Here is a 20,415-nt window from a genome sequence, read left to right as displayed (position 1 = left end):
TGGCTGTCCCACAGCTGATTAAATGTATGTAAGTCATTATTTTAGGCTAGTCACTGTGAAAGCAGGCTTTTGTGCAGCATTTTTCGCTACGACTGATGAACTATCAGGAGACTCATCGAGACGTGTGCCCTCAGACTGTGCTGGGGAGGAGCACATGGTGCCTCATGCCGACTGCCCGAGGTCTTCACTGATGCTTAGCATGGCCGTATTGGCGAAAGGTAGGTTTTATATGTTATAGAAACTTGCTTTTTCTAAAGCAAAGTTGGAGGAAGAGAAGGAGGGAACTTCAGCTGACACCAGCCACTTGATGAAAAAGTAGATAGTAACCCTTTAAACCGGGCTCTGTGCTAAATGATTTAATGTGACTTAATTCCTCCTTGGCAAAACCCTGGAATGTCACTCTAGTTCCCATTTCCACCGAGAAAACTGCAGCACAGAGAGCAGTACTGCCCGAGGTGACGCGGCTAGGAAGTGGGCAGCCCCGGTCAGTGAGGCTCCAGAGTCATGCTCTCGAGGATGAGATTGTTACCTTCCAAAGGGTTGGAATCATAGCAGACACTTACTGAGCACACACCGCAGAGCGGGCCCCCTTCTGAGGTCACTATACGTGTTAGCACATTTACAGATGAGAAAGAAGTATTTGGTGTGGGTGTCCCAGGTAGGAAGAGTGGGGCCAGAGTCGGATCCCAGTTGGCCTCGCTTGACAGCCTGCAGGTGCACCGCCTTCACCCCCGGGCTGCGCTGGGCTCTGTCTTCATTATTGCCCCGAATGGTGACCTCGTGCTTTTTCCAGTGCGAACTCTTAACTGCTTGGGGACGTTTCAAGGACACATTTGCACTGTTGCAGGCAGACAGTGTGCCCACTCAAGAATGTCTTGGCCGAGCGTGCTATCTGCTCTGTGGCAGAAGAGACGGTGTGACGATGGCAGCGTCACTGACAGGTGCACCTGTGACCTGAGTTTCCCTGCAGAGATGCTGTGTGTCTGTGGTTTTGCGAATAAGAGCCCTAAATCGCCCTGAAGCCCTTCCTGTACCTTCCGTCTTCCCCGATGATAATCTGTGTATCCTGTGGCAGTGTCCAGCCCCTAGAATTCCATGTCAGCAATTCTGGAGAGAGATTAGGGCTGTTGCAGTAGATTTCGGAATTGGGATTTCAGAGAAATTTACAGGGATTCCTTGAGAAAATGATCGACGCCGAACTTTTGTGATCTCATTTTAAGGGTTAGGTAGAGGAATCAGCGACTTTTTACTCGGGAAGGCAGATGTGCTCATGACTCAGTACCGAGATTCTTGTTCCCTCCTGCCATGAGCTCCCTGTGGGTGCTGCGTCGGTGCCACACTGTTTGCAAGAGATGAAGCTAGACTCTCTTCTTCAAAACTCTCCAAGAGGCAGGTCCTGATCTCCTGTAACGGTGCGTAGTAGGTGCTTCTGAACACTTGCAGAGTGATCGTTTCAGTGAAACGGACATGCACTGCTGTCTGGTAGCAGCTCTGGTGGAGCAGAAGGCCTAGGTTGGCTCGAGTGTGGAAGCTTCAGTTTGCTCCGTGGAAGGAGAACCAGGGGTCCATGGTGGCAGGCTGCCCCGTCTCAGGCAGGTGGCCGCCGGCCGTTCTTCTCATTTGGCTTAGGCAGAGGCGGGTGAGGGGCTGGCGTGTTTGCCAGTGAGCGTAGGCCTTGCCTGCTAACTATTTCTGTTTCTCAGAGTTGAGTATCAGTTCTGTTCTACAAACCTGTTGACTGATAACTAGTTTAAGGGGAGAATCTGACCAAGGAAGTAAAAGACTGAAGCCTTTTCCTTGTATTTTCTGGACCCAGTGTGCTGAGATAACTTACAGGCTTTATCTAAGTTGTTTGAGGTAAAACACCACTTTCCTGGGACAACTTTGCTTGCTCTGGCTTAAGCCAGGTGGCTTCATGATCTATTTTTTTTTTTTTTTTTAAAGATTTTATTTACTCGTTTGTTGGAGGGTGGGGAGAGAGAGACTGTGTGCATCAGGCAGAGGGAGAAGCAGGCTCCCCGCCGAGCAAGGAGCCTGATGCGGGGCTTAGTCCCAGGACTGGGCTCAGGCCCTGCGGCTGAGCCCCCGCCCCGGGCCGCCGGCTTCCTGGTCTCTTCCGGTCCCCTCACAGCGCTGTCTCTACCTGTAGCTTCGTAAGCAAAAACCCCACGTGCCGAGGTGGCCTTCTTTGCCTTGGCACTGGCACGACACCGGCACTTCGTTCTTACTGAGCAGGACTAGATCATGTCCGGGTGGACGTCTTCCGGTGGACCAGCGCGGGAACAGAAGAAGGCCTCTCAGCGGGTCTTCCGTCTGCTCAGTTGTGTGCCCGGGGCAGGGGCCCTGCGCGTGACTTGGGGAGCTGTGCTGGGGCTGAGCTTTTCCTCCCAGGCTGTCATTCCTGAGGCCGTGCGAGATGTCCGCCTTCCCCAGCCCGCCCCAGGTCTGCTGTGTGGTTTGCGCCCTGTCCGGTTCCAACAGCCCGAGTGGTGGTTCTCCAGCAGAGCCTGAGAGGAGGGGCTGGTGGCCAGTGGCCATGGATTCCGCCACTTTCTCTTCCTCTGGGGCATCATCTGCGAGTTGAACTCAAAGAGATGGTCTTTAGGTTCCTTTCAGTCATAAGTTTTGTGATCTCTAGAAACCCTCATATTTGGGTATTAGAAAATTAATTCTGTTTTCCCCAATCTTGAAAACGTGTATAAAGCCATATGTTTGCTTATAAGTGCACATAGAATTCAAAGTCAAATATTGCAAGGCTTACAACAGAAAATAAATGGTCCCACCACTCAAGTCTCTCTCGCCACACCACGCTCTTCTCTCTCCGGTGACTTCTGTGTGACAGTGCACGTGCTGCTGTTTCCAGATTCTGACTTCTTACTGAGCGCGTTAGGGGTTGCCCCTCGGAGAGGTTTCCTCAAAGCACAGCCTCCCTCGCACCTCCCCAAGTGAGTAATGCTGGCGCTTCCGAGTGCGAGAGGCTTTGCGGTTCGCCGTGGGCGCTGTCAGCGCAGACTTGCGGTCCGAGGTGATGCGGCGCTCGAAGCGGCTCGTTGTGCGTTTCTCAGTATTTGCTCGTTTTCTTGGACTTTGATCACTTTACACTTCTCATAACGTCCCTTTGATTTGCCAGGACTTTTATCGATCAGTTTTGGTTCAGAGGTTAATAAAGCATTTGAATCCCATTCTGATGGTCAGGACTCAAAAAAAATTGTGTAAACTTTGTAACAGTTACAACTGTGTATCCGGTAATCATATCGCTGTGGAATGCGGGCACGCGGAGGAAATGCTGGCGATCGTGAAGGCACACATGAGCCACACGTGAGCCACGGTACGTTGTCATTCAGTCCTGCAGGAGCACCGGGAAGCAGCCCCTCGACCCCAGTTTATACGTGAACTGAAGCTCAGAGAGATGAACTTGCCTTCCAGACCCAGAGCTAGTTACCAGAACGATTTGGACTCCTGTCAGTTTGGCTCCAAAACACAATGTATCAGCTGTTTTCTTGTATATCAGTTGTTTCCAATTTTTTTTTTTAAGATTTTATTTATTTGACAGAGAGAGAGAGAGAGAACACAAGCAGGGGAGGGGAGAGGGAGAAGCAGGCTTCCCGCTGAGCAGAAAGCCCCATGCGAGGCTCAATCCCAGGACCCTGGGATCATGACCTGAGCCCAAGGCAGACGCTTAACGACTGAGTCACCCAGAGGCCCAAGTTTTCAGCTCTTTAATTGGAGCATAAAATACATGCGGAAAAGAGCAAATCATAGCACGTGTAGAACTCAGTGTACTCCCCAAATGGAATGTGCACTGACTAAGTTAGACAACAAGCGTGTTAGTGGCACCCCAGAGGCCCTCATGTGCCTCCCCAGTCCTGCCCTCCTGCTGTTCCTCCCCAGGTGGCTGCTGTCACAACTGCTGACGCCGTAAATTCATGTGGCTCCAGTGGTCACAGGTTTGAACAGACTTTGATAGGATTCTTGAGCATATGTCCTTTCACACTTCCTGTTACCACTTCTGGAAGTTCAGTCCTAGTTTTTCTTCCTGTTTCTTTCTGTACAGGAAAAAAAGTATAAATTTCCTACCTTATACAAAATGTATTAACGCAGTGCTTTGTGCTACAGACTTCTCCCTTTGAGGTCAGTAATGAAAATCCTTGGCGTGTCCATCAGAGCTGCTGTGAAGGGTGCTGCAAACCCAGTGACCCTGTCTGTCTGTCCCGCGAGAGTAGGAGCGTGACTGCGCCCTTCCTAAGGGCTTCTGTGTACCTGTAGATGCTGTGTGCTTATATTTTTAAATATCGTAGAAGGATCATCATCAGTACTGTTCTTTATTTAGCTGGTGTCTTTGAGAGCGGTGTTTTGTTGAAATACACGTAGGCCAAATGATGGCCGTACTTTGGGAAGAAAGTCGTCTCTTCGGGCTTGTCCTGTAGTGTGTCGCTCGCGTGGTCAGGGGTCCGTTCGGCAGCTCCAAGCACTGTTTTGTCTTGCAGGTGCCTCCTGCTTTGTTTCTCCAGGAACGCTGACTTACCTGAGACCCACGCTAGCTTTCTGTCCGGGTACTTGTGTAACATGGGTCCTCTGGAAGAGAGGGAGAATGAGTCCTAGTAGATGTGTGAAGAAACAGTCCGTTATCTGTATTTGTGTTTGTACAGATTTCTCTTAAAATACTGTTTTCTGCTTATGAAAGCAGAGCACGTTTGTTACAGAATCCCTGAGATGTGTGGAGACGTGCAGTAACACCCACTCGTGAGATCTGCTGATAGTTAGTGGTATTTGTCTTTGTACTTACCACATACGTGAATATTTATAATAAAATTTGAATTACAAAATATATTTAGTTTCACTGCCTGCTTTTTTCTGTTAATATATTATTTATCTTTGAACACATACAGACTGTTGTGTATTTCTTAGAAAGTGTTTGTTGCACAATAACTTTACAACCAAGTATCACACTTAGTTTATTCAACCTTTCTTGTGTTTTGAACCAGTTTTTGATTGTTTCCATGTTTATAAAGAATTAGCTATTGGACAGCAGGTGGTGGGGGAGGGATGAAGATGGGGAGTAGGTCCAGGAGGAGAACCGTCCAGTGTCTGTTGGACTAGCAGTTAGGTCATTGTGGAGAGTCGTTTCAAGGGGATGGTGGGGACACAGGAGGGAGTGACAGGAGAGTGGGGCGAGGAAGGGGTGTACGGTAGCTAGATGTGCAAGGGCACAGGGGGTCAGGTGAGCTGTGGAAGGAGGTTTTGCTTTATTAGGGTCTTGAGCAGGTGTATGTGCTGAGGAGAAGGACCCAGTTGGAAGAGATGGAAGTTGCTGAGAAGGGAGGCTGATGCCAAAGCAAAGAGCCCGAGCAGGGTGTTGGGTTCGGAGGCTAGATGGAGGGGTTGCGCGCTTGCGTAGGAGGGAGGTCCTTGCCCTGAGGAAGCACCGGGTGGCTGGTGTGGCCAGAATTGTTGACAGCAGCTCAGTTTTCTCAAGATAAGGAGAATGAAGCAGGTTGCGTGGGACGTGGGCTGAGGGCAGTGTCAGGATTTGCCGTGTCTGAAGGGGTGGGAAGGGGGAAAGGGGCCAAGGCCCAGGGGCAGGAGCAGCACGTGGTCAGAGATCCGGGTCTCTGGCTGTGATCTGTGTGAGCACTGGTGAGCACCGTGCCATGAGCCCCAGCAAGGCGCTGGAGCACAGCATTCGGAGAAGGGAGGTTTCGTGAACGTGACCTTCCCCAGGGACGTCTTCCCTGGCATCCTAAGTTACACTTACTGTGGATTCTCACACGTCTGCTCCTTCCTTCTCGTGCGCCTAGAGCTGTAGTTCTGTGTTTGATGGTTAGCATTGTTACTGTAACCCTAAAAGTTTGCTTTCCCCAGCAAACTGGAAGCTCCGAGGAGAGAGACATCTGAACTTGCTTACCATTGTGCAGTGTCTGGGACCTAGTAGACGCTCGGCAAACGTTTATTGAATTTCAGAACCAGCCTTTTTAATCCGGCCCAGCATGCCTGTGAACGAGACGTGCTTTCATTGGAACCATCATTGGCTGCTTCTTTCCTGAAGGGGGGACGTCAGGTGGCGTGGGATGGTGGGTGACAGACCACAGGTGTGAGAGTGCGGGGGCGCTTCCCAGTGCCCCTGCCCGCCAGTTGCAGGTCCGCCCTCTAAGTCTTAGTCTCTCTTTGCCTGGCATCCTCACCCGGGCTGTGCGGCTAGTGATTGTGCCGACCTCACGGGGTGTTTCTGAAGCTGCCTGAGAGAGTTTGTGCAGGACATGGAGCAATCAGTTTTCACTCCCAGTGGTTTGGGAAAACAGTCCCGGGTGATTTTGGTAACTTTTCCTTGAGACTCGTGGCTTGATGATGAAGGATTTGCAGGGCAGGAGCCTGGAACATCTTCCGTGTGTCTGTTCCTTGTCATTTCTTGAGTATCGATCTTTAGAGAAACTCCTAGACCACGAGGGTCTTTCTGGCCCAGTGACGCCGTGGCAGCCATTAACAGAGCCATTACGGGTATTGCCGGGAGTATCACTAAGAAAAGAGTGTCAGCAAGAAACCGTCCTTTCGTGGTGGTCCTGTCTGTGGGTTGCTGTCCACGCCACACCTGCCATAGTAAAGCTGCGGCTTTGTCTCCCTCGCAGAGGAGGTGGCCAAGCTGGAGAAGCACTTGATGCTTCTCCGACAGGAGTACGTGAAGCTGCAGAAGACGCTGGCGGAGACGGAGAAGAGATGCGCGCTTCTGGCTGCACAAGCGGACAAGGAGAGCAGCAGTGAGTCCTTCATCAGCCGCCTGCTGGCGATCGTGGCCGGCCTCTATGAGCAGGAGCAGTACAGGTGAGCCGCGCCACCGGCCGCCCCGCAACCGCTCTCTCTCTCTCTCTCTCCCCGGGCTCTTCCTCTCTAAGCAGGATGCCAGCAGCCCTGTAGTCCCTGGAGTGTAGGCTCTTCAGGGCTGGATTTTGTTTCTTTTATTTCCCGCTTATTTTTAGCACAGAGCATAGGGAGTCATGGTGATCGCATCGACGGGGTAGACAGGAAGTGGCTCACGTGTCCGGGGATTCAGAAGGAAGGGTCCCTTCCTCTTGGGATGACCCAGGAAGGGGTCTTGGCGCAAGCGGGCAGGCTAGCATGGTCGAGGACGGCGTCTGGAGCTGCACAGCCTGTGTGAGCGCCTCAGCGGGCACCTGCTGGCTGCGTGGTCTGAAGCTGTAAGACGCACTTCAGCTCCTCACCCGTGAGGTGCGGGTCCCGTGGGTTGCCGCTGTGTTCCTATGAGGACTAAGTGAATAAGTCCGTGTTTGCAGTACTTCGATCGCTGTCTGGCACGTAGTAGCTGTTGTTACTGAGTTTCGAGGTGAATGTTCGAGGCCGGGCAGGGTTCGGGAGATGAAGACAGCCGTGTTAGCAGCGGGGAGGCTGAGAGCAGGCTGAGGTGTGGGGCCTGCAGAGCACGCGGGGCACGGGAGGGACCGTCTTGGGGTACGTGTCCCTGGAGGGGGCGCTGGGAGAGGTGGGAAAGGTAGGGGGATTTGAATTGGGCGGCCAAGGGGGGACATTTGGACTTGATCCTCTAGGCAGTATGGGATAGTGTTTCGAGCTGTTGGACTGTTACTGTCAAAGTGGTGTTTCAGGAAGGGGAACCTGCTGGCATTGTGTAGGCAGCACCGTGCAGAGAAGGGAGCCCTGCAGTGACCGGGCTATTGTGCGTCGTCCAGACCAGAGAGGAAGAAGGGCTGAGTCGGGACGGTGGCAGTGGGTATGGAGAAGAGACACGGGTATGGACGTGCATGCAAGGGAGTTTGGCTGCGGAGGAGACGGGCAGTCAGGCTAGCTAAGCCTTAGTACAATCCCAAAATAAATGATGACATTGAAAATAGATCGAAATCTAGGGGCGTGTGGGTGGCTCGGTTGGTGAAGCTTCTGCCTTCTGCTCAGGTTGTGATCCCAGGGTTCTGGAATCGAGCCCCGTGTCAGGCTCCCTGCTCAGCAGGAGTCTGTTCTCCCTCTGCCCCTACCCCCTGCTCAAGCGCTCTCACTCTCTTGCACACACACGCGTGCTCTCTCATTTAAAAAAAAAAAAAAATAGATCAAAATCTAGAACTGCTGTCTTTCAACTTAATTATTTATAAAAGAAAGAAAAACTTAATACCTCAAACAGAGGAAGTACATACTCTGAGTAAAGGGCAGCCTTTTAAATTGTGAAATATGTAGGTCATCGCCTCTCGTCTTCCCCTCTTTTTTCCGTGGACTGGTGGAAGCTGGTTCCCCTGGTGCGGGGAGCCTGACCTGTTTCTGTTGTGAGCACTTCTTCTCCACTTCCAGGCTCGTGTCCTGAGAGCTCCCGTCGTTCGTTCACGTTCTCTGTCACTTCTCTGTCACGCGTGTCCATTCCTACCGCAGCCGCTCCGGGAGGCCGTGGCAGGGAGCTGGGCGTGCAGCGCGGGTGCTACGGCTGCAGTGGGCCTCCCCTGTGCGTCCGAAGCCTGTCCCTCACCCAGTGCAGCCTGGAGATTAGTGGGCACAGGGCGTTCCGGGAGGATGTGAGCTTCGGACACGGAGGACCTGATGTTGGAAGATCACTTTCTAAAGCAGGCGGTCCTTTTCCAAAACAAGGAGAAGCCCACCACGATGCTTTGTGCATAATACGCATTCTGTTGAAGGATTTAAATAGTATTTGTATGTGCATCTCAGTAACTAGAGTAATTGAAGAGTGGGTGTTAAAGTGTGTTAAATTGAGAAATGTGGAAGAAATTGGTCACGTTAATTTTACTTAAGTTCAGGAGAAGGCTTTTGTCCCTTAAAATAGTTCCAAGTGATGGTAATACATCATTCTTCTAGCGATCAAGCTTACGGGGTTCTCTTGGTGTTTGAGAAACTAGCAGGATGCTCTTATTTATGCTTTCTCTCCAGTAACAACATCCTAGTATGCATATTTTACAGGGAAAAGCTCTTTGACTGGAATGAAAATTTTAAAGATTTTTATTATTTATTTGAGAGAGAGAGCACAAGTGGGAGGAGGGGCAGAGGGAGAGGGGGAAGCAGGCTCCCCACTGAGCAGAGGGCCTGATGTGGGGCTCGATGCCGAGACCCTGAGATCATGACCTGAGCCCAAGGTAGACGCTTCACCAACTGAGCCACTCAGGTGCCCCTCAAATGAAAATTAATTAATTAATTAATTAACTTATTAAAGATTTTATTTATTTATTTGACAGAGATCACAAGTAGGCAGAGAGGCAGGCAGAGAGAGGAGGGAGCAGGCTCCGCGCTGAGCAGAGAGCCTGATGTGGGGCTCGATCCCAGGACCCTGAGACCATGACCTGAGCCGAAGGCAGAGGCTTTAACCCACTGAGCCACCCAGGCGCCCCTAGAATGAAAATTTAAAAACATTACTACCCTCCTAATTGTTTCTGCGTAGAGTTCTCAGAAACGTATCCAGTCTTCCATTTTTGAATTGTATTTGTAGAAATTGTTATTAATTAGAAATTATTAATGAGGTCCTTGTCTGTATTTCCATTTCCCCTGTTTGGCCTGACATTCATGAATATGTAGAAACATTCCTTTTTATGATTTTGTGGCTAGAAGTCAGTGGCTGAAACAGGAAACAATAAGTCTTCATGTAAGTTACTACAATTTAATACTTGATACATAAATTCAGAGTTTAAAAATCATTTGTGTTTTGTGAGCAGCTTCCTGTTTTCACTGAGTTTTAGAAATTTAACAAAGGATATGATTTGTTGTATTTTAAGTAAAATATTTTTTCCTTTTTACTGCTTGATTAATAACGTTTTGCGGTTTTGAGTAGTTTGTAATAATTGGAAATACCGAGTATCCTTTGCTCTTCTGATCTAACGTGATTAGCGGCTGCTCAGTCTTCAGAGGAGCCAGAAGCGCTCACAGGCCTGCATCCTGGATGGTGCGTTCGTGGATACACCACGTCTGTGTCCTCACTAACGCAGAAACCGTATCCTGCTTGGGGCTCCTCTTAAGTGGATGCGTTAATTCATGGCATAGATTTTTTTCTTTTATTGTAGTGACTTTTGTCTTTAGTTTGTGAAGGTTTCCAAGCCAACACGTTTTGAAGGGGCGTATGAAAACAGAAGAACTTGTACGTACACAGGATGGTGATAATTAATGACTCCGGATTAGTGCTGCCAGCAAAGCCATGTGGCACATGGCTGTGTCGGCCTAGTGGGTCATCCAGAGGTTTTTGTTAAATGCCCAGACGCTTTCCTCCCTCAGCATTTGACATTTCAGAGTCAAATACAAATATTTGAAAAGCTCTTTTCACAATAATGGTTTGTCATAAATATGGAAATGTGTTTGAAAAAAAAATTTCTCCCACCCCATTTCTTTCTAAATGGTTGAGCAGAATGCGTCCCGTAATAGGTCGGAATGTTTCTGTCAAGAGCAGGAGTGTAGATGTTGGTTTCACGTTCCGGACTGCTTGGTCACAGCCAGTTTGTAGTGTTCTGCGTCCCCTTGCTTGACCGTCAGTGGGTCCAGTGTGCAGCTCTGTGGTCCCAGAGCCTGTGTCACGGTCTCCACGTTTTCCTTCTCTCCCTGATGATTCACCTTCGTTTAGTCTGCATGAAACCTCTTCTACATTTTATGTGAATATTAATCATCCTGTCTAACCAGTAGGTTTGCCACCTTCAGAGTCCCATAGGGAAAAGCAGAATGTCCCATGTGCACTACAGCTGGAAGCTGGCAGTACAGGCGTGTGGGGCGACGTGTGTCACATGCACGGCCCATTAGAATTCAGTGCTGGCGCAGGGTTTCTTCTTCTCCAGGTATATGGGGATCAGTCCGTGCGTGTTCCTGTCATTTCTGAGTCCTCGCTGTACCTAATCATGGTGACGTTTCTCTTTATGTCTGTGGGTGTTTTTCTTCCCCAGTGATCTGAAGATAAAGGTTGGGGACAGGCACATCTGCGCTCACAAGTTTGTGCTGGCGGCCCGCAGCGACAGCTGGAGTCTGGCTACTTTGTCTTCTACCGAGGAGTTGGACCTATCAGGTGAGCCTCTGATCTGCCTGTGGGGGACGTGTTAGTGCTTCAGTGGACGTGGGAAACTTTCTTACTAATTGGTGATGACCATGAGCCAGTTGAGTAATGAGTGAAGTCAGCGGGTCGAACACAGCACGTCTGTGTGATCCCTGACTGTAAGTCCCACATCCGTGGATACCGGCAATATTCTTGTGTCCTTACAAGATAAATGTCCAGAAACTCTTTTCCTATAGTGTTATAAATATGGGAGCATGTGTGGAAGGAAGCGTTTGCTTCTACTCCTAGAACACATTTGGGTGTTCAGTTGCTCAAGATTCCGTCCTGGTTGGCAAGGGCTCCTCCTGCCCTGTGGGGACTGAACGCGGAAGCAGGGTTCCTCCCAAGGACGGAGTCGTCATCCTCCAGCGGTGAAGGGCGACCACCAGACTTCAGAACTGGAACAGCGGCATCAAGCTGTTTGATGTATGACTTAATTGTTTTGTGCCCTATTGTGTTGTGTAGAATTTGGGTAAATAGGGTGGTAAGTAGACTTTAAAAGAATCACTTTCAAAAGCTTGCTTCAGAATTGCATTTTCATTTAGTACTTAACCTAACTGCTTTTTTAAAACCGAATTTTAAATTTAATTCTTTTATGAATAGTCACGAGAATTATAACACATGGTAAGGCAACTCCCAGGCAGTGGGGTAATGAGTTATTTGCAGATTTTATTTATTATCTGTGAAAATGCTGCAGAATTACATCTTTCTGCAAAAGGTTTGCCAGTTCAGAGGGTGTTGTTTTCCGTGTGCGGTGCTGGGAGCACTGAAACGATTACAGCCGTGTCCTGCCCGTGGAGAAGCGGGTTGCATGGGTCGTATCCGGCCAGGGCTCTGCCAACGCTGGTGCAGCGGCTTCGCGTCACCGGCGCAGACGCCCCGCGTGGGCTGATGGCCGAGTGGTGCTGCGCAGCCCGGGTTGGTGTTCACCGCAGGGGCTCGAGGGGGTAGATGGCGCATGCTTTTCCACCGTGAGTGAACCCCGTCTCTTGAGGATCGTTTCTAGGGTTTAACCTGTGACCTGTAGTTCGGAGTTGCAAACACACAATTATCTACGTGTGGATACGCTTGTGCGACAGCGCGTCTGCTTGGGAAACAGCGTGCTGCTGTGCGACGTAAATCTCCGAGCACAGCTTTCCTTGGGGGCCATTTATCTTCAACCCCCGTATGACAGAATGGGGGGACCTTTGAACGCCCATTCACAAGGGGCATGAGAGGGTCTCAATTTCAGTAGCTGACCAGATAGTTTACAAAGACTAGAAAAGATGATGAGACACGGGAAATAGTCTGCCAAGAAAAAAGTTCAGAACACATCATCATCTTCGGCTGTCTGTTAAAACGTTATCACAAATTGACAGTTCCAGTGGTCTGAGGCCCGTGGAATTGGTACTCTCGCACACGGCCGGTCATGCTATGAATGGCTCTGAGCGTCTGAGAAAGCAGAGAGCTGAGCTGTACGGGGGTCTTTTCTTGGGACCGCATCGTCGGACTGTCGGGCGGATTCTGCCGTAGGTAATTCAGTAATGAAGGTGATATCAGAGTTTCTTGTGTAATTGTGAAATATTGAATGCAATCAAAATGAGTCAGAATGGAGAACAAGGAAAACCACTTAAGAGCACAGGCACTTGCAGTAAGGTATAAAAGGCCTAATTCAAACATTAAAAATTTGCTTTTACTTTTTTAGAACATCATAACTTTTTTTTTTAATATTTTGTTTATTTAACAGAGAGAGAGATCACAAGTAGGCAGAGAGGCAGGCAGAGAAAGAGGGGGATGCGGGCTCCCCGCCGAACGGAGAGCCGGATGTGGGGCTCGATCCCAGGACCCTGAGATCATGACCTGAGCTGAAGGTAGAGGTTTAACCCACTGAGCCACCCAGGCGCCCCAGAACATCATAACATTTAAGAGCAGCTTTAACTCAGTAACTGACCCCCAGACTGCATCACTGTGAATCAGGAGATGAGGAAATGTTTAGTTTAAGAAAGTATCATGTTGAGGCGCCTGGTGAGCTCAGTAGGTTAAAGCCTTTGCCTTCGGGTCGGGTCATGATCTCAGGGTCCTGGGATGAGCTGAGCAGAGAGCCCGCTTCCCCCTCTCTCTCTGCCTGCCTCTCTGCCTACTTGTGATCTCTGTCAAATAAATAAAATCTTAAAAAAAAAAAAAAAAGAAATATCATGTTTATGCCTTTAAATGTCCTTGGAGCTCCTGCTGTTGTACATCCCGAGCATGGTCTGAACCTGGCTGTGCTGTCGGCTGTCAGAAGTGATACACAGCGGAGCAGACGTCCTGTGGCTTTGGTGGACGGGGCGCTTGCCAAGGTAGCCGACGGTGGAGCCTGTGGCATCATCACTTTATACGGTTTATCTGTGAAATTTGTCATGGGGCAGAGTTCAGGGAGGTGAGGCGAAGGTAGACCCGTTCCCGTCTGCTGTGTGTTTGGCCCGACAGTCCTGCTGCATCGCCTTAGAGCAGCGCGGGTGTGGCTGCCCAGATTGGGTTGTAGCAGCCGCTTGTCTGTGTCTGTGGAGCCGCGTGTGTGTTACGCGACAGGCGCTACCCCCTGTGTGGCTGGCAGCGGTTGGAGGGAGCTTGGAAATTGGCTATTGTAAACAAGCGCGTGAACAGCGCAGAGGCGCCGTTTCGGCTGACTGAGCTTTCCCACGCTAGCCGAGTTGATACCATCCTTCTACGAATATGCGGGTGTTTGTTTCTCAGAGCTCTTCCGTCCGCCGCTCAGACTGTGGGTGCTTCTGGGCGCTGGGGACGCAGCCGTAAACAAGATTTAAATTCCTGTTTGCACGGAACTTACATTCTTAGATTGGTTTTCCGAGTTCCACATTTTCTTTTGAAGCTCTGGTGTAACGGATACTCCCTAAAACTCAGAATAAGCACACCTTTGTGCTCATCAGTGTCCGTACTTTAGCCTGTGTTGGTGGAGATGCAGCAGGGCATTAAAGGCGCAGTGTTTAAACCGTGCTTGGAGAGACGAGCGCTTCCCTCACCCCCGCGCTGCTCAGAGAGTGCGGCGTGTCGTGTCTGGTCCAGTGCGCAGGTCTGACTGTGGGAACGTGTCCGACCCAAACTGAGAAACATTCCATAGCGTCACTAGCCAGTGTCACCCAAGTCCGTGAGGGTCATGGAAGACCAGGCGAGAAATCTGTCAGATCCGAGGTTGAGGGCACAGTGAGCGGTGGTGTGGCTTCTGGACCGTCCAGAGGATGTTAATGGGGAGATGGGCGGCGTTCGGAAAGGTCTGCAGTTAGGCGACGCCGCTGTGTCAGTCCCAGTACCCTGGGTTTGCTTGTCGTCCTGTGGCGGTGTGAGGCATTACACAGGAAGGTGAGGGAGGCGTTTCTGGGAACTCTGTCACCTTCTTGTAAGTCTGAAATTGTTCCGAGGCACAAAGATGAAGGACATATAAACGTGCTTTTTATTTTTTTATTGTTTGAACCCTAAAGATGCGTTTGTTGAGATACTGGGTAGCCACCTGGGAAGAGAGAGAGTCTCAGTCTCTCCAGGCCTGTGGGCGAGCTTCTTCGCAAGCGAAACTGCTTGCCTCGGGCGGAGTGCCTGGCTTCCCGCCCTCTGGAGCGCTTCTGCGGGAGCGGCCGCCCTCCGAGAGGCTCCGCGTTGGCCCGGGCGCCTGGACGTGGGGCTCCGCGTGTGCCTTCTCTATCAACTGCGCGCCGTGAGGCGTCTGGCTTCCCTGGGGCGAGTCCCGGTCCTGTCAGGCCCTTCCCAAACCCAGGCCCCGTCCTCCCTCCTGTGGCGCCCGGTTGGGAGAGCCGTGCGAAGCCGCCCCCGGAGGCCGCCCTGGGCCTGGGGAGCGAGCAGAGCACGCTGGCGGGCGGCCTCTGGGCTGCCCGTAAGGCAAACCCAGCCAGATGGGATCCATCGGGTGCCCGTCAAGTGCTCGCTCCCGGTGGCTCCGCCCCAGTGTCCCGTCACGCCGCCCAGTGTCCCTCTGGCTGGGCTGTGGGAGTCTGGAAGGATGCCCCTCAGCATTCGGTACCCTCGCTGCCCGCGCGGGGCCCGGGTCTCGCCCTCCCTGCAGGCAGACTGAGCTCCGTGTGACTGGCGGTGGTGGAAGTGACAACAGGGGGGTGCCTGCGGGCTCAGTCGGTGAAGCGTCTGCCTGTGGCTGAGGTCCTGGTCCCAGGGTCCCGGGATCAAGCCCCGCATTGGCGGGGGAGGGTCTCTGCTCTGCAGGGAGCCCGCTTCTTTCTCTGCCTGTCGCTCCCCTGCTTGTGCTCTCTCTCTCTCTCTCTCTGACAAATAAATAAAATCCTAAAAGAAATAAAGAAGTGGCAGCAGTTCCTTTGGAGACAGGTTTGTGGACGCGTGGTGACTTCCTCCCCGGTCCTCTTCCGAGCAGCCAGCAGCCGCGTCCTGTGGTATCCTGCGGCCATCAGCCTCGTGGGCTGCGGCTGGCGGCCCCCACCCCTCGCCAGAGAGTCCCCGGGAGCCTTAGAAGGTCTGTCCCATCTGTGGTGACAGCCCCACTCACTCCTGCTGTTGCTCTTGTGCTTTTCTCACATTTTGCTGTGTTAACTTTGTGTTTTGGTGGAAGATGGTCTTTTACTGCCAGGAGCAGCCGCGGTCTAGGGGATCACGGCCTCGGGGACCAGGCTCTGCGCGCCCTGCCTGCATCCCCGCACTCGCGTCTAGAAGGGCATTTTCAGGCGAGTTCTGTCCTTGCCTCCCTTTCCATGGATGAGGAAACTGAGGTTTCCCGTGGAACCGGAGTCACTCAAAGCACTCCCTGCTCGCACAGTAGGAAGGATGCGGCCTGCGCTGGGAACCCGGCCCCTCGGCTGCAGAATCCGCACCATTAACCCCAGTGTCATGTGACCTCTTGCTTTCGGTCTCTTTTGTTTCCAACTTCATTGAGATGCAAAGGAAGTGAAATAAATTGCCCAGAGTAAAAGTGTACAGTTTGGTCACTTTTGACCTAATTGTGAAACCACTGCCACGTGGAGTGACAAACACTTTCACCTCCTTAAAACTTGCCTCCCATACCTTTGTAACCCATCACTTTTCCACCCACATGCCAGGCACCTAGTGACCGGCTTCCGCTCCTTATAGGTCAGCTTGCGTTTTCTGAATTTGTGTGAGGACAGACTCACGGAGTGTGTACCACATGTTGCCGGCCTCATTCACGCAGCGTAGGGATCGCGAGGTCTGTCTGCGGTCTCGCTGCCGCGGTTTCAGGGCCCGTTCCCTGTCCCTGCTGAGTGGCATCCATGTGTGCGCGTGCTGTAAGCTGCGGTTTCGGGCACCTGCGTGTGGATGCTTGGTCGGTACAAATAGTCTGTGTCTCGACTGGATGTGTTTGTGTGTCTCTGGGGTGAGTACTTAGGGGTGGCTAAGTTCAGTGTTGGGATCTCCCGAAAATGGATGAGATGGAGGTAGCCTGCACACCCCATGAGCAGTGTGCGGAGGAGCTCTGGGGCTCCAGAGCCTTCCTGACCTCGTAGGCACGTCACCGTATGAAGGGATGTGGGCTGTGGTGTGGCACTGAGGACCAGTTGCGGTGAGCATTGTCTCGTGTCCTTGGTCGTTTGTGTGGCTTCTTTTGGGACATGCGGGTTCACATCTTTTGCCCTTTGAGAAATTGGGTTGTCTTCTCAGTTTTGGGTTGTAAGCATTCCGTATAGAATCTGGATGCAGGTTGCTTGTTTGAAAGCAAGGACTCTGCCTTGCTCCTGGTTGCAGAGGGAGGCAGTGAGGTCTTTCACGACTCTACACCCCTGTGGACTGTAGGCTTTTCTTAGACGTCCTTTACCAGCTGGAGGATTCCTAGTGTTTAGAGATGTTCTAGGACGTGGTTTTGAGTTTTGTCCCTTTTTTTTTTCTGTCTACTAAAATGATTCCTCAGTTTTTATTCTCCTTTATGCTGTTAATATAGCAAATTACGTAGGTTTTTCCAGTGTTAAACTAGATTTGCGTTCCTGGTCTAAATGCCACGTGGTCACTGTGTATTGTCATCTAAGTTGTGGACTTCACAGTTGTTGTTGTTGTTTTAAAGATTTTATTTATTTGTTTGAGAGAGAGAGAGAGAGAGAAACAGCATGAGAGGGGAGAGGGTCAGAGGGAGAAGCAGGCTCTCCACTGAGACAGGAGCCCGACACGGGACTCGATCCCAGGACTCCAGGATCATCACCTGAGCTGAAGGCAATCGCTTAACCAGTTGAGCCACCCAGGCGCCCCTGGACTTTGCAGTTTTATTATCCATTTGTTTGTTTATTTATGTAAGATTTTATTTATTTATTTATCTGACAGAGAGCACAAGCAGGGGGAGCTGCAGGCAGGGGGAGAAGCAGACTCCACTCCGAGCAGAGATCCCGATATGGGACTTGAGCCCAGGACCCTGAGATCATGACCCGAGCTGAAGGCAGAGCTGAACCGACTGAGCCACCCATGCGCCCTGGATTATTTTTGATCTTCTGTTTCAAGACAAGGGTTTAAAGTCCCATGTTTCCCTCTAAGCACTGCTCTAGCTGCATCTCGCAGACTCTGGCCTGTTGTCATTTCAGTCCGGGTGTGTTCTGATTTTCTTTGTGATTTCTTTGACCCATGATGATTTGGAAGCATGTTGCTCAGTTTCCACATGTTTGGGGTTTTCCTCCATACTCTGTCACAGCTAATTTCTTTCCTTTTTCTTCTTTTCTTTTTTTGAATGAGAGAGAGCAAGGCATGCACATGATGGAGGGTGAGAGGGACAGTGGGACAGGGAGAGAGAATCTTAAGCAGGCTCCACACCCAGCGCAGAGCCTGACGGGGCTCTGGGTCTCACGACCCTGAGATCGTGACCTGAGCCGAAACCGACTGAGACATCCAGCGCCCAGGACTAATTTCTGATTTAATTCCATTATTATCAGAAAACATGCTTTTTATGACTTTGATCGTTTTAGATTTATTGAGACTTGTTCTGCCGCTCCGTGTATGATAGTCTGTCTTGGTGAGCGTAAGTGCACTTGAGAAGAAAGTGTGTTCTGGGGTTGTTGGAGATGGCGCTTCTTACGTGTACTTTAGGTCAAGGTGTTTGGTGATGGTGTTCGGACCTTCTGTGTGTTTTCTTCTCTTGTGTCCAGTTCTGTCAGTGCCTTGAAGGTGGGTGTTAATATCTCCTGCAGTTTGGGGATTGTCAGTGTCTTCCTTCAGTTCTGTTCATCGTTGCTTCATGGGTTTTGGGCCTTGTCATTATACACATACACACTTATTATGATTTCCGGATGAAGTGTGGCTTTTATCATTTTGAAATGCTAAAGTTTATTTCTGCTGGTGCTGTAGGTCTTGAAGTCTGTTTCTGACAGGAGATCGTCCCTGCGGCCTCCCGCGCTTACTGTTTGTCTTTGTTTGCTGTCACCAGATGTGTATCTTTCTGTTCAGACGTGTCCCCTGTGGGCAGCATATACGGAGGTCTTGCTGTGCTGTCTCTTCTGTCTCTTCTGTCTCAGCGGAGGGCTTACACCACCAACATTTTAATGTGGTTACGTCTGTAACGAAGGTACCTTTTTTTTTCCCTATTTGACCCAGGTTTTTTCTCTTTTTTCTGGGCTTCTCTCTTTCTTGCCTTCTTTTGGATAATTTGGATATTTAGTATTCCATTTAGAGTTTTTAAAAGACTTATTTATTTTTAGTGACAGAGTGCACGCGTGCATAGGTGGGAGGGCAGAGGGAGAAGGAGAGTCTCTTCAGCAGACCCCACACTGGGTTCTGGTTCCGCACAGGCCTGGGTCTCAGGAGCTGAGGTGACAACGCAAGCCAGAACCAGGAGTTGGCAGCTCATGGACTGTGCCACGCAGGGGCCCCCCCACCCCCCCACGTATCTCTTTAAGGATTGGTTTATTTGCAAAGAGAACTCCCTGCAGATGTACTGACTGCTTGCTGCCCTCTCTTCGTGCCATGTTCCGTGGTGGGTCGCGGGCAGAGTTCCTCGACTCCAGCGGTGTTTTGGGCTCGAATTCTCTGTTCTGGGAGCCGTACTGTGCACTGCGGGGTACTTACCCTCCAGATGCCGAGAGCACGCCCCGTTCTGCCACCCAGAAGCACTGCTGGACGCCACGAGGGCTCGCTTGGGGGGCAGGACGGGCCCTGGCTGAGAACTGCTGTGGGGATCATGCACGTGTCGCCCACTTTCTGCAGAGGGTCTGCGGTGTGTCCGTCGCTGCGGTCTGTCTGTACTCGGCGTCTGCGTCGGTCTGGCCCGTTCCCGCTTCCACCACGGCCCTTTAGGGTAGAGCCTTACACGCGTTCGTGGGTGTCCCCGGAAAATCCCACCTACACAGCCGCTCGTGCTTCCGCAAACTGAACAGGGTTCAGAAGTCCTTCACATTTACTCAGATATTTCTCTTTCTTTACTTCTTCCTTCATTTGTCAAGATGCGCGCTTCCCTCTCGTATCCTCCCTTCTTCTTGAAGAACGTCCTCCAGCATTTCTCGTAGACCAGCTCTGGGAGTGGCAGACTCCTTTCCCTCCTCGGAGGGCGTCCTGTTTCACCATCATGTCTACAGGATATTTTCCCCAGATACAGACACTGGAGTTGGCAGCTCTCTTTTCTGAAGGAACTTTAAAAATGTTCAACTTTGTTCTGGCCTCTGTGGTTTCTTCTGGGAAATCAACAGTCATGGTGATCTTTTGCCTGTACGTAATGGTCCTTTCTCTGTAGTTGCTTTCAAGTCTTTTTATTTTATTTTATTTTTAAATTTTTGATCGTAGTAAAATATGTGTAACATAAAATTTACCGTCTTAAACATGTTAAATTGTTGACTAGTGTTAAGTGTGTTCACACTGCTGTCAGGTAATCTCCGTAACTCTTTTTTTACAACACTCAGACTCCTTACCCATTAAACAACTCCCGTTTCTCCCTGTATCTGGTTCCTGACAGCTACCGTTGTGCCTTCTGTTCCTGTGAATTCGACGACCTTCACTCCCTCGTGTACGTGGAATCACACAGAATCTGCCCTTTTGTGTTTGGCTTATTTCACTTCACACTCGGTCCTCAGGGTTCATCCATGTAGCAAGTGTCAGAATTTCCTCCCCCCTGCCCTTGCTTTTTTTGTTTTTTTGTTTTGTTTAAGATTGATTTATTTGGCGGGGGAGGGACAGAGGAAGAGGGAGAGAGAGAATCTCAAGCAGACTCTGCACTGAGGGCAGAGCCCGGCATGGGTCCAGGTCCAGAATGGAAGCAAAATCAAGGGTCAGGTGCTGAGCCGGCTGTGCCACCCAGGTGCCCAGCATTGGCTTCCTGTCGAAGGCCGGCTGGTACGCCACCGTCTGCATAAACCGCGTCACGTTTATCCATTTCTCCACCGGCGGGTACTTGGATTGCTTCTACGTCTTGGCTGTTGTGAGTGATGCTTCTGTGAACGTGGGTGTGTGGTATCTCT

General features: G+C 50.8%; 1 protein-coding gene across 1 annotated transcript in view; it reads left to right on the top strand.

Moving 5' to 3' along the window:
* Positions 1-20,415, top strand: part of ANKFY1 (ankyrin repeat and FYVE domain containing 1) — a 71,022-nt gene that overhangs the window by 9,392 nt on the left and 41,215 nt on the right. The window contains exons 2-3 of the mRNA XM_032840090.1: positions 6,624-6,816; positions 10,878-10,996. Coding sequence (XP_032695981.1) covers positions 6,624-6,816; positions 10,878-10,996 — 312 coding nt within the window. The remainder of the gene's footprint in view (positions 1-6,623; positions 6,817-10,877; positions 10,997-20,415) is intronic.

Source organism: Lontra canadensis, unplaced genomic scaffold, assembly GCF_010015895.1.
Source record: "Lontra canadensis isolate GAN:19392208 unplaced genomic scaffold, GSC_riverotter_1.0 scaffold110, whole genome shotgun sequence".
Lineage (NCBI taxonomy): Eukaryota > Metazoa > Chordata > Mammalia > Carnivora > Mustelidae > Lontra > Lontra canadensis.
This window is presented reverse-complemented; position numbering and strand designations above follow the sequence as displayed.